The sequence below is a fragment of the Etheostoma spectabile genome, chromosome 15, assembly GCF_008692095.1.
Source record: "Etheostoma spectabile isolate EspeVRDwgs_2016 chromosome 15, UIUC_Espe_1.0, whole genome shotgun sequence".
NCBI classification, from domain to species: Eukaryota; Metazoa; Chordata; class Actinopteri; order Perciformes; family Percidae; genus Etheostoma; species Etheostoma spectabile.
This window is the reverse complement of record NC_045747.1, coordinates 9155253-9167244: the sequence shown is the minus strand read 5'-3', so window position 1 is coordinate 9167244 and position 11992 is coordinate 9155253. Positions and strand designations below refer to the sequence as shown.

The 11992-nt window shown below is 40.3% G+C and overlaps 2 protein-coding genes across 2 annotated transcripts in view; one reads left to right on the top strand and one right to left on the bottom strand.

Moving 5' to 3' along the window:
• The window catches only part of LOC116703117 (ras-related protein Rab-26), a 63753-nt gene extending 53808 nt beyond the window's left edge, over positions 1-9945 (top strand). The window contains exon 10 of the mRNA XM_032537730.1: positions 9911-9945. The gene's annotated coding sequence lies outside the window, so the exon portion shown is untranslated. The remainder of the gene's footprint in view (positions 1-9910) is intronic.
• The window catches only part of LOC116703116 (arf-GAP with dual PH domain-containing protein 1), a 17352-nt gene that overhangs the window by 2698 nt on the left and 2662 nt on the right, over positions 1-11992 (bottom strand). The window contains exons 2-6 of the mRNA XM_032537728.1: positions 10720-10850; positions 9774-9865; positions 8077-8159; positions 2166-2278; positions 1847-1993 (exon numbers count right to left, since the gene is read on the bottom strand). Of these exons, the coding sequence (XP_032393619.1) occupies positions 1847-1993; positions 2166-2278; positions 8077-8159; positions 9774-9865; positions 10720-10850 (566 nt within the window). The remainder of the gene's footprint in view (positions 1-1846; positions 1994-2165; positions 2279-8076; positions 8160-9773; positions 9866-10719; positions 10851-11992) is intronic.

Here is an 11992-nt window from a genome sequence, read left to right as displayed (position 1 = left end):
GCCAATCGGAAGGTTGGTGGTTCGACCCCCCGCCCCTGCAGTCATTGTTGAAGTGTCCTTGGGCAAGACACTGAACCCAAGTTGCCCCCGGCGCTGCGCATCGGAGTGTGAATGTGTGTGAATGTTTATCTGATGAGCAGGTGGCACCTTGTACGGCAGCCCCGGTCACAGTGTATGAATGTGTGTGAATGGTGAATGTTTCCTGTAGATGTAAAAGCGCTTTGAGCAGTTGTTAAGACTGGAAAAGCGCTATATAAATACGCACATTTACATTTACTTAACTGTGGTTGTCACACCTGAGTTCAATTTCTCTAGCCACACCCAGGCCTGATATTACCACACCTGTTCACATAAGGATCACTTAAATAGGAGCTGCTTGACACAGTAAGGTCCACCAGAAGATCCTTAAAAGCTACAATCATGCCGAGACCCAAAGAAATTCAGGAACAATTGAGAAAGAAAGTAATTGAGATCTACAGTCTGGAAGGGTTATAAAGCCATTTCCAAAGCTTTGGGAATCGAACCACAGTGAGAGCCATTATCCACAAATGGCGAAACATGGAACAGTGGTGAACCTTCCCAGAGTGGCCGGCCGCCCAAAATTACCCACGAGCGCAGGACGACTCATCCAAGAGGTCACAAAAGACCCCACAACAACGTCCAAAGAACTGCAGGCCTCACTTGCCTCAGTTAAGGTCAGCGTTCATGCCTCACCATCAGGAAAAGACTGGGCAAAAGGCCTGCATGGTAGAGATCCAGAGGGAAAACCACTGCTGAGCAAAAAGAACATCAAAGCTCGTCTCAATTTCTCCACAACACATCTTGATGATCCCCAAGACTTTTGGGACAACATTCTGTGGACCGATGAGACAAAAGTGGAACTCTTTGGAAGGTGTGTTTCCAAGTATATCTGGCGTAGAAGGAACACTGCATTTCATAAAAGAACATTATACCAACAGTAAAATATGGTGGTGGTAGTGTGATGGTCTGGGGCTGTTTTGCTGCTCAGGACTGGAAGACTTGCCGTGATAAAAGGAACTATGAATTCTGCTGTCTACCAAGAGATCCTGAAGGAGAATGTCCGACCATCTGTTCGTGTATCAAGCTGAACGAACTTGGTTCTGCAGCAGGACAATGATCCTAAACACACCAGCAAGTCCACCACCGAATGGCTGAAGAAAAACAAAATGAAGACTTTGGAGTGGCCTAGCCAAAGTCCTGACCTGAATCCTATTGAGATGTTGTGGTATGACCTAAAAAGGCCGTTCATGCTCAAAAACCCTCTAATGTAACTGAATTAGGACAATTCTGCAAGATGAGTGGGCCAAAATTCCTTGACGCTGTAAAAGCCTCATTGCACGTTATCGCAAACGCTTGGTTGCAGTGTTGCTGCTAAGGGTGGCCCAACCAGTTATTAGGTTTAGGGGCATACTTTTTCACCAGGGCATATGTTTGGATTTTTCACCTTTAAAATAAACACCTTCATTTACAAATTGCATTTGTGTTTACTTGTGTTGTCCTTGACTATTGTTTAAATTGGTTTGATGTTCCGAAACCCTTAAGTGTGACAAACATGCAAAGGAACAGGAAATGAGGAAGGGGGCAAACACTTTTTCACACCACTGTATGTATGTATGTATGTATGTATGTATGTAGTGTATGTATGTATGTATGTATGTATGTATGTATGTATGTATATATATATATATATATATATACACATACACACACACACACACACACACACACACACATACATATATACACATACACACATTATATATATAAATATATAAATAAATAGTTTTTTTTTCGAAGATGTTTTCTTTCCCCCACTGCACCTCACCTTTCCATCCTCCTGGTAAACAAAGATATTCCTAGTGCTGTTGTCCTTCAAATAGGTTATCTGCAGACCATTGGCAGTACCGATTTTTGTTGGTTGGAAAGTGGCATTCAAAGTATTGATCTTCATTATCGTTTTAGGCTCTCTGGCCTGCAGAGAGGTAAGACATTTTTAGAAGAAAAATGATTGATGATGCAATGATTAAGTTGAATGGGATCTCCAGATTTCACCAGAAAAATCAGGACATTTCTACAGAGCTATTTGTATCAAAACGTTTATACTTAGATCTGCAGATTAAATACAGATCAAGAAAAACACTCACATCGTGCTTGATGAAGTACTTCAAAACACCTTCCCGTTCAGACAGAATAAATTTCCGGCTGAGGTACTGTCCTTTGTCTCTGCCTCGTTTCCATAGAAACCCCTCTCTGTAGCCTGCCATGGAACGAGGATCCCGTTGCATTGACACAGAGCAGAAATACAGAGAGATAAAACAGAGGAAAGACACAAACTTTTAACAAAGTACTTCACACAATACCCCAAAAATATAAGACAACCGTTTACACAGAAGAAAATTCACAAATGGTTTCTATTGGGAACATCAAGCTATGATAAACATCTGCAAGTTTGTTGGTCAGAAAACAAACGCTCTGTGGAGCTGCAGGGAACTGCACATTACAAAAAGCCATTAGATTCATTTTTATGAAAAACTATTGAGTGCATAATAGTATAGCCATAAACTATTATCATTCCCGGAATCAAGTGGGCAATTTTCTTTACTTGAATTAACTCCACTGCATTTTCTTGGTAAAATAACATAGCTATAAATCCGCTAAAACTACTAAAGCTATAAGTTGTCTACATATTGGTCATTATAAAAACCCTTGTGACCATTCATCCAGTACATTGTGAGTGCCCTAAAACAGCAATTTTCTTATTAATTTTTACAATGTTGTTCAAGAGTTTTAAAAGGTCTTTATGCATGTAATATTACACAGGACATTGATCCAGAAACAATGCTGGTGGAGACCACTGAAAGCTCTGTAACATTGTGTGTGTGTGCGTAAATGTGTGGACAGTTTATGTTATATGGTCACCGTTCTAAGCAGCTCAGCAGTGGTGGGAGTAAGCGCCTCTGCTTTTACTACACATAACTATTTAGCTTCAACTGATGGCTCCACACACACACACACACACACACACACACACACACACACACACACACACACACACACACACACACACACACACACACACACACACACACACACCTCTGTTCCTGCCTGTTCCTGACACTGGCATCTCTGTCTATATGCAGCGTGAACCCACAAAAACACCACTGCAGGAAAAAAGGCCATTGCCCTATGGACACCCGGCCAATACACAGACACACAACTTACTTGTACTTATCAGCAATAAAGCAGTAGTCATTTGTTTACTCATTTTTTCCCAAATATCTGAAAACTGGAGTTCTAACACTATAATAAACTAGATATTTATGTCAGATACAAATAGCAATACTTGTTTGTACAGCCAGAGAACCTACTTTAAGACATTGTCATTAGGTGAGTATCTGGCAGCACTGTGACACTGGAATAACCGAATAACTGAAAACTGTTAGCTTTTTCCTTTTTGAAGTTGTTTTAGTTTAGTTTTTTAGGGCCATTGGGGTATTTAATTGTTCACTGTACTATAGTCTGAGTTCCAGTTTTAATGGGGGTGGTATCTATAAAAACAAAAGAGGAAGTATGAGAAATATAACAATCCCCTGTGATGCAAACTCACAGCCTTACATAAATAGCACTGAACTGTTTTTTTGCAATACATGGACGTCTCCAGATAGCAGACTACATTAGAAACAGCTGATTAACCATTTCACCTGCAGCGGCTCAACAACAAAAGCTTTTCCAATGAAAATAAAGTGCCTCGTTTAAATGCTGGTGTGGTATCTATGTATAAATTGCAGGTACGTCTGTCTGTCTGTCTGTCTTATGCGCATATCTCTTGAACCGTTAGTCCAACTTATTTTACACTTGACTGATGTCTTGCTACAGGCACAAGTAAGAGCAGTGCCAAGTTTGATGTTGCTTATATTTGAAATGCAAAAGATATTGTTAAATTTATATTGGTGAAAGAAACACACAATGGCTTTTGCCGCTCTAGCTTCTCCCTGGCCACTCCCCTTCTCACACTGCACACTGAGTGAGCACAGTGCAGGACCAGACACAGAGGGTTGAAGAAAGCAGCGGAACTTTGGCAGCTAAAATGTGAAATTCACCTCAGATACAGAAAAATGTGCAAAGTATCACTACTTTGGACTGTCTTTGACTTTGATTAAACAACAATTCCTGAATTTAGGGACGTTTCCCACATATGCAAAGCACAACCAGCTACAGACAATAAGTGGCAGACAGTGTAATGGCACTTATGCCCCCCAACCCCCCCCCTTGTCCCTAAGTGAGAACCTTTTGTTCCATTGCTGACAGGAGAAGGGTCACAGCCGAGGTGTACAAGATTTGCAAACACTTGGGAGAGCAAAGCAAGTGCTGGCCTACAGCATTTGTCTTTCTTCAGGTGCTCTACAGATGCTAGTTTCTTCCAGCCTAAAATCTAGGAGCAATGTTATTTAGAATACTTGTACACAAAAGAGGTCATTCTTCCTCCGTGGCAGAGAGTCACAACCACATGCTCCTAAACCTCTTCACAGCACAACACAAGAGACCATTGACACAGAGAGCGAGACACCGAGTTTGACTGACAATAGTGCTTTATCTTGCCTACCTTAGTGAGTGAGTGAGTTTTTCCTTTTCTAAAAATGTAAGCTTTGTGTTTTAGCTTTTCAGTTGATAGCAAAGACATTTCTTAAAATTATGTTTTAACTGCAAATGCCAGAGGTTGCTAAGTTAAGAGGGGAACTGTGTTGTGTTGTGAACTTGACACTGTGGCTCTAAAAATGACATAACGCTACTACAGATCTGAAGAGAAAGTCCCGCCCAACTTTAACAGCGAGAGTGTGTACTGACAGTAATATATCTTTAAAATGTTAAATCAAAAAATGTCCACAAACCATGTCCCCTATCAGGTTAACTGACTTTATGTTACACAACTTCCTGTTTCCAGCAGAGAAGTCACAAAGGGAAACAGTCGATAAAGCCTGATAGAAAGTGTAGTTGGTGACCATCTTTATCAGGAGAACTTTGGAACATAGACATGTCCGACATTACTGGCAACATCCTGTTTTTCTCTTAGACTATGCTAAAGCCTAGGGAGAGGCTGAAAAAAACTGCAAGTTTCTCACAACTAAATATCTGAAGTTGTATTCCATTATTGTTATAAACAATGGAAAATAACATTTAAACAAAGGGCAGGCTAAAAAACAATGGATCTATCCTATAATAAAGGCCGTGTTACATTTCAACATCCTTGTAAATCATGTCAGTGAGCAAGCACGTACACTCCATAGACCCATGGCACTGAAACACCTGAATGGTGACACCTAAATGTCAAACCTGTGTCTAACAAGTCAAACCGTTTGCTGTGAGAAATGTTTATAATCCAGTCGAGAAAGACCTCTGCATGTGTCAGTTCAGTTTTCATTTCCTTCAGTGTTGCAATAACATTTTACATTAAATCCCCCTATTTGGCATTTGAATGCAGTATATAAATATTCTATAAAATGTTTATTACACACTATAATGTAGTTTTAAGCGGATGTGTTTATTAAAGTCTTAGTCGACCACTATTACTTATCATGTGGGCATCTATAAGTGAGGGCTGAATGAAAATATAGTAAAACACAGTTGTAAGATTAAATATTTCTTCATAGGTTATTGTTAAATACTGTACATTTCTAAACACTTAACATGTTCTAACATCTAATGCATCAACATAATTATATAATATAACATAGTATAAAATAGTTTGTTGATAAAGTGGTTCCACTTTATCTCTTCAAACGGGCACATGATCCAGCACAAAAGAGAGATAAGGGTTATGCAATACACATTTAGTGAGAAACTGTGCTTAATAATGACAAAAGGATTTCACGCAGTCAACCATGAGAAAAGGGTGAGAGGTATTTTAGCTAGGCAGTAACAGAGGTGGGTGTGGCTAAAAAAATCAAGGCAGACAGACAGGCAGGTAGACGTATGAGGAGCTGATGTTGGATAGCAAAGGGGAGTTTTTTTGCTTTGATGACCAGCCCTCATTGTCTCTGCTGTCACACCATGCTTCTGTGTAACTACCGAACAAGCACTCACACAGTCTTATTGACAGGCTAATTGGGCTGGGCCATGTAAATGAGCACTGGGTAATTGTGCCTACTGTGCCATGAGTTATTCATTATAACACCCTTTGACTGTGTAATTCTATTACCAAGCCAAATAGCACCTCCACACACACACTGGACCCCAGCTGATATCAACAAAAGATCAACCTCGCAAGAGTTTGGGCTACTTTATGTTACAATCCCTGCAAAGGTTATAGCATGCACCGCCCATTTTGGAAAGCTGAGACCTAACAGCGTCATGGATTGTTCTCAATCATCGTAATTTCAATCTTAAGGTTTTAAATGCCCAGACTCATCTGACCTTGCTCCAACAATCAGCACCATGGGTTCTTCTAAGCAGTTGTCTAGAAAACTGAAACTGAAAATAGTTGACGCTCACAAAGCAGGAGAAGGCTAAACGAAGAGAACAAAGCATTTTCAGATGCCAATATCCTCTGTTTGGAATGAATTAAGAAATGGCAGTCATCAGGAACAGTGGAAGTTAAAGTAAGATCAGGAAGACCAAGAAAAATATCAGACAGAAAAGCTTGCAGGAGTGTGAGAAAAGCAAGTCCAAACCCACGTTTGACTGCACGATCCCTCCAGAAAGACCTGGCAGACACTAGAGTTGTGGTACACCATTCCACTATAAAGAGATACTCGTACAAACATGGTCTTCATGGAAGAGTCATCAGAAGAAAACCTCTTCTACGTCCTCACCAAAAAAATAAGCATTTGAAGATTGCAAATGAACATATAGACAAGCCTGATGCATCGTGGAAACAAGTTCTGTGGACCGATGAGGTTAAAGTAGAACCTTTTGGCAACAATGAGCAAAGGTACGTTTGAAGAAGAAAAAGGCACAGAATTTAATGAAAAGAACCTCTGTCCAACTGTTGAGCATGGGGGTGGATCAATCATGCTTTGGGGTTGTATTGCAGCCAGTGGCACAGGGAACATTTCACGAGTAGAAGGAAAAATGAAAAATAGATTCAATAAAATTTCAGCAAATTTTGGACGCTCACTTGAAACTGTGAAATAGTTGAAGTTAAAGAGAGGATGGCTTCTACAAATGGATCATGATGCTAAACACAACTTAAAATCCACTGTGGATTACGTCAAGAGGCGTAAACTGAAGGTTTTGCCATGGCCTTCACAATCTCCTGACCTCAACATAATTGAAAATATATGGATAGAACTTAAAAGAGCAGTACGTGACAGACAGCCCAGAAATCTCAAAGAACTGGAAGACTTGGGCGAAGATACCTCAAACAAGAAAGAAGTGTTTCCAAGATGTGATACTTGCCAAAGGGGGCAGTGCAAGGTATTAACTCTGCAGGGTGCCCAAACTTTTGCACACAGCATTTTTTGGTTTTCTGTTATTTTGAAAGTGTAAATGATGGAAATAAAATATTTTTGTGACATATGATAAGAATGTCTAATCTGTCATTTGATGCCTTTTGGAGATTTTCCCGTCTTTTCTTGGCTTCTTTATGCACATTACAATTTTTTATCTGGGGTGCCCAAAATTTCGAACCCCACTGTAAATACACTCATTGGCTTAGATGAGAACATTCTCTGTGTGTTACGGAAATATCACACAGCAAGTACGGCGCTGGAGATGGGGCGAAACAGGTAGCTCTAAGGGGAACAGCTAGCATGGCTTTGTTTGATGTGAAAAATGTCAACCAACACCTTTCAAGCTTATTTATTACCCTGATGTATCTCATTCGTTTGAAACATACATAAACAGAAATGTTAAACCTGTGAAGGGAAGGCCTCTTTTTCCTTCCTCTTTCACTAGGATTTCATCATCACTCAAGAATGTTGGTGAGGATGAATGAATGATGCCATTTCCCTGCTAGTGGTGCTGTGTGAGACACAGACAATTACTTGCTTTCTTGAGTAAGCCACAAGTATAATGTGTTTGTGAACATAACTGTATAGAGACACATTTCAGTCTTACCTGCCGAGTAGGGCTCCTGCCTCTCTACACACAAGAATTCTTTCCTCTCGTACTTGGCTCGGATCCATTGTTCCCGCAGGAGTCTGCAAGACAGTTTGTTTAGATACTCAATTAAGCTTAAGCTAATTTGTTAGAAACCTCTTTAATTTACATGGATGTCCAAGCTCCGAGTCACATTTCATGCAAACTCTGAACAAAAGCAGCCAAATATTACATATTTGTGTAATTATCAGTATCTACCTCGTCCTCCATCTATCATAATATTGATTATACGCCTCATGCGCTTCTTTTCATCTCCCATTTCCATCTTTATTGAATTTATTCAATAACCAATTCTATGAAAAAAGTAACTATTGCTGGAATTATTTTGTGTCTCTGGTGCTTCCACACACACAAACTTGGGAAAAAAAACACCCATGCTGTTTTGAGTGAGATACAGTTTTCTGAATGTCCTCTGCCTTTAGTCTGCGGGTGACATGTGTCGGTACACAACGGTACATGTTCACACATGCGCAGATGATAATCATTTACGACGCTGCACAATCTGTTCCCATAGACAGTTAAAGAAAGTCTGTTCCACAGTAGCTAACAGTTAAATAAGTGTTTAGTTTGAGTAACGATATTTTAGACTGAATCAAGCTGTCAGTTAGCGGATAGTTAGCTGACAGCTAGTTTAGCTAACAGCTAATTCGGCTAACGTTAGCTTTCCAGTGGAGGCTAACGGCAGACCGCTACTGTGTTAATCAAGGGGGTAAGTCTCTCCTCTCTAAGTGTAGCTCCTATGGCGCCATTTTAATGCTACCCGCCGTTAGCATCCCATTGACTGCCATTCATTTTGACGTCACTTGAACACAATGAATAACTTTATATCTGAAGCATTTAAATACTTTATTTGTCCATTGTTTATTTCTAAAGAAACACGACAATGTCTAAAAAGTTCCATTGCCTTGTACCTCACGTTATAGCTCTGTACCAGACGTTTTGTAAAAATAGGCTAACGATTGTGTCATAACCACGCGACTTTGTGTAGCATAGTCGACAAATTACTGCATTGTCAGGAGAAGCTCGCAGACATTTTCGACTTACATTAGCTGTTTAGGTTTAATTACTAATGTTAATTAGCCTTTTAGTTAGCAATAATTAGCCTGTAACTATGTTGACTCCTAACATATACCTACACACTCCATCTCTGCAAGATTGGGAATGATTGAGATTTCTATTGGCACAGCTACCAGAAGACAAATTTCCTGCACGGTGGATCAATAACTGCAGTCTTAAAGATGCCATCAATAATATTTTACTGTTTTGTTGCCCGAAATACCCACAATATATATGCAATGGTTTGCAATGCTGTCGACTGATGACGACCCACTCAGAAAGCCATTGAGTGGCAGAATGAGTAGCATGTTTCAGTGACAACACCTTTAACATTTGAACAAACTTGTACATTAAGTAATTCTATCCTAAACTACCTTTAAAACTACTTCATTACTTACAAATGGATCTGTTTGATAACCTTTACCACCACGGAGGCTCAAAAAACTGGACAAAATCCAGATGAGGGAAAAGAAAAGTGTCTACAATATCCATCTGTGCTGCAGATATGTACTAGCCACTCATAAATTTAGAGGTGACCACAGGTACAGATGTGACCTGAATCGGGCTTTAAGTAGGGCAAAGGAAGACACATTACTTACGTGCAGTCTTTGTGTGTAGGTCTGTAGTAGAAGGCAGGAACTATCTGTTCATATTTGGCCTTGGCAGCATTGTTGCCCACAGAGTCCATAAACTGCAGAGGGGAGGAAGAGAAACCTCTGATGTTTATAAGTGATAGCTGTGTGTATGTGTGTGTGTGCGTGTGCGTGTGTGGGCGCACGCTTAGTGGCTTAATGGCCGTGAGTGCATGTACAATATCTGTATGTGGCTGATGAGGGCAGATTGCACACACACTCACACACTATGAGGTTTTGTAGCTCAGCATTTGTATGGCTGACTCCTTGCCCAGAGTGAGACATTGCAGCTGCCATGGCTGCTTCTTCTTTTTTGTCTCTTTATTTCAACACAGAGGACACTGCTCAGAATGCATTTGCACACTGCTAGGAAACTACAGATAACACAAGCACACTGGTAGGAAAGTGGCCATATACAGTTAATCTGACTGTATTAGATGCATTAAAACACATTGTTCTTTATTAGATCCCTCTTGATTAATCAACCTGTTTTTGAGTGAATTTTAAAGTCTGAGAGTCCCAGGATCAATCTCTCTCACACACACACACACACACACACACACACACACACACACACACACACACACACACACACACACACACACACACACACACACACACACACACACACACACACACACACACACACACACACACACACACACACACACACACACAGCTGATTCCTTTCAGGCCTTTAAGACTTGACTTATTCATCCAAGCAAGGATGCAGTGGGCAAGACTGGTGCTCACAGTGGAGTGGGCAAGGCTGGGTGATGCCAGAGGCTGAAGACATTACCTCAAGCCAAGTTTCAGACTATACATGTAAGTAATGGCTGGTCCTCTCTTAAAAAAACATTTTATTTAGGATATGTACACTCACCTCACATACACAACAGACACGAGTTCTTACCTCCAACTCAGTGGAGCTCCAGGGATCCAGCAGGACAGATTTTACCTTGCTGATCTGAGCAATGTTTCTATGAAGGCCGGAGCAGCTGAGACACACAAACACTCCCAGGGTATAGGATGCCCACTCTGGATCTGTAATGTGGCATAAAGACACATGTACATGCGCCCAAAAAAAAATACACTCAAAGTTTTAAATAACTTTTCTGAACTTCCTTCCAACCGACACTGAAGGCTCAGCTAGATTTGAAGCAGGTTGACCATAGTGAACAGCAAACAACCAAAAAAGTGGTTGATGCAATGCAGGCAGAAAGAATTTTGAGAAATTATTTCTGTAGTGGATTAAGATTCCTAAAAAAAAAAATCACACGTAACGTAGAAACAGGTATGGATAGAAATCTGACACAAGGGGTTAGGGTAATGACAGAGAGATGGGACATGGAGAAACAATGGGGTTGTCTGTCCTTCAGATCCTGAAGATGACCAACAGAACAAGTTTTTCTGTCTGTATCTTCCTCACTCTCCATTTCTCTGTATTTAACATCTTTTCTTTAATACCAAGTCATTGTCTTTGCAACAGAAAGAATATATTTTCCAAGTGTGCTCACTTCAGCCCATACAAGCAGGTCATCCAAAGAGATCTGAGAACTTGTCTCCATGATCTATATTTACCAACTCAGTCAACATCCTCAGAGTGATCATAAAACCCTCCTCCAGTTTCACAGATGATCAATATTTGGGTAAAAATAACGTCGGTCGAGACTGTAATTTAGGTTTGTGTGAAGGCAGATTACTGTAAGTGTTTCTTTTCCATTTTTCAGTGTGGCGGCAGTGGTGAGAGTAGACTTGGCAACTCTAATGGCTCACGTTGAGTCAACCCGGCAGGGTATCGTTTCATAGGTCTCATTTCTGCCCACAGACACAAACACGAAAAAATGTCTCTTTTAATACAGTATTTACAAAACAGCTTAGATTACTGTACAGCAACAGCATAGAAAACTGAAACACTGCATAAAAATGATAGCGAACCATCTCCAAATCATTTTTCAGAGACAGACACGTTGATACCTATACTATGAATACATATATCCCATCTGTGTGCCTATTTTCATTGTTATACTATTTTGTTGCAGTTTTTAACATGAACTAATTTTTTCATGAGTATTGGAAATTCACAGGCATACCAGTGTGTGCAACAAGTATTTCACACTACGTTCACACGTTACATACATTCACACCTTGCAATATGAGTCACTTTTACCTCAAACACCTCTGCC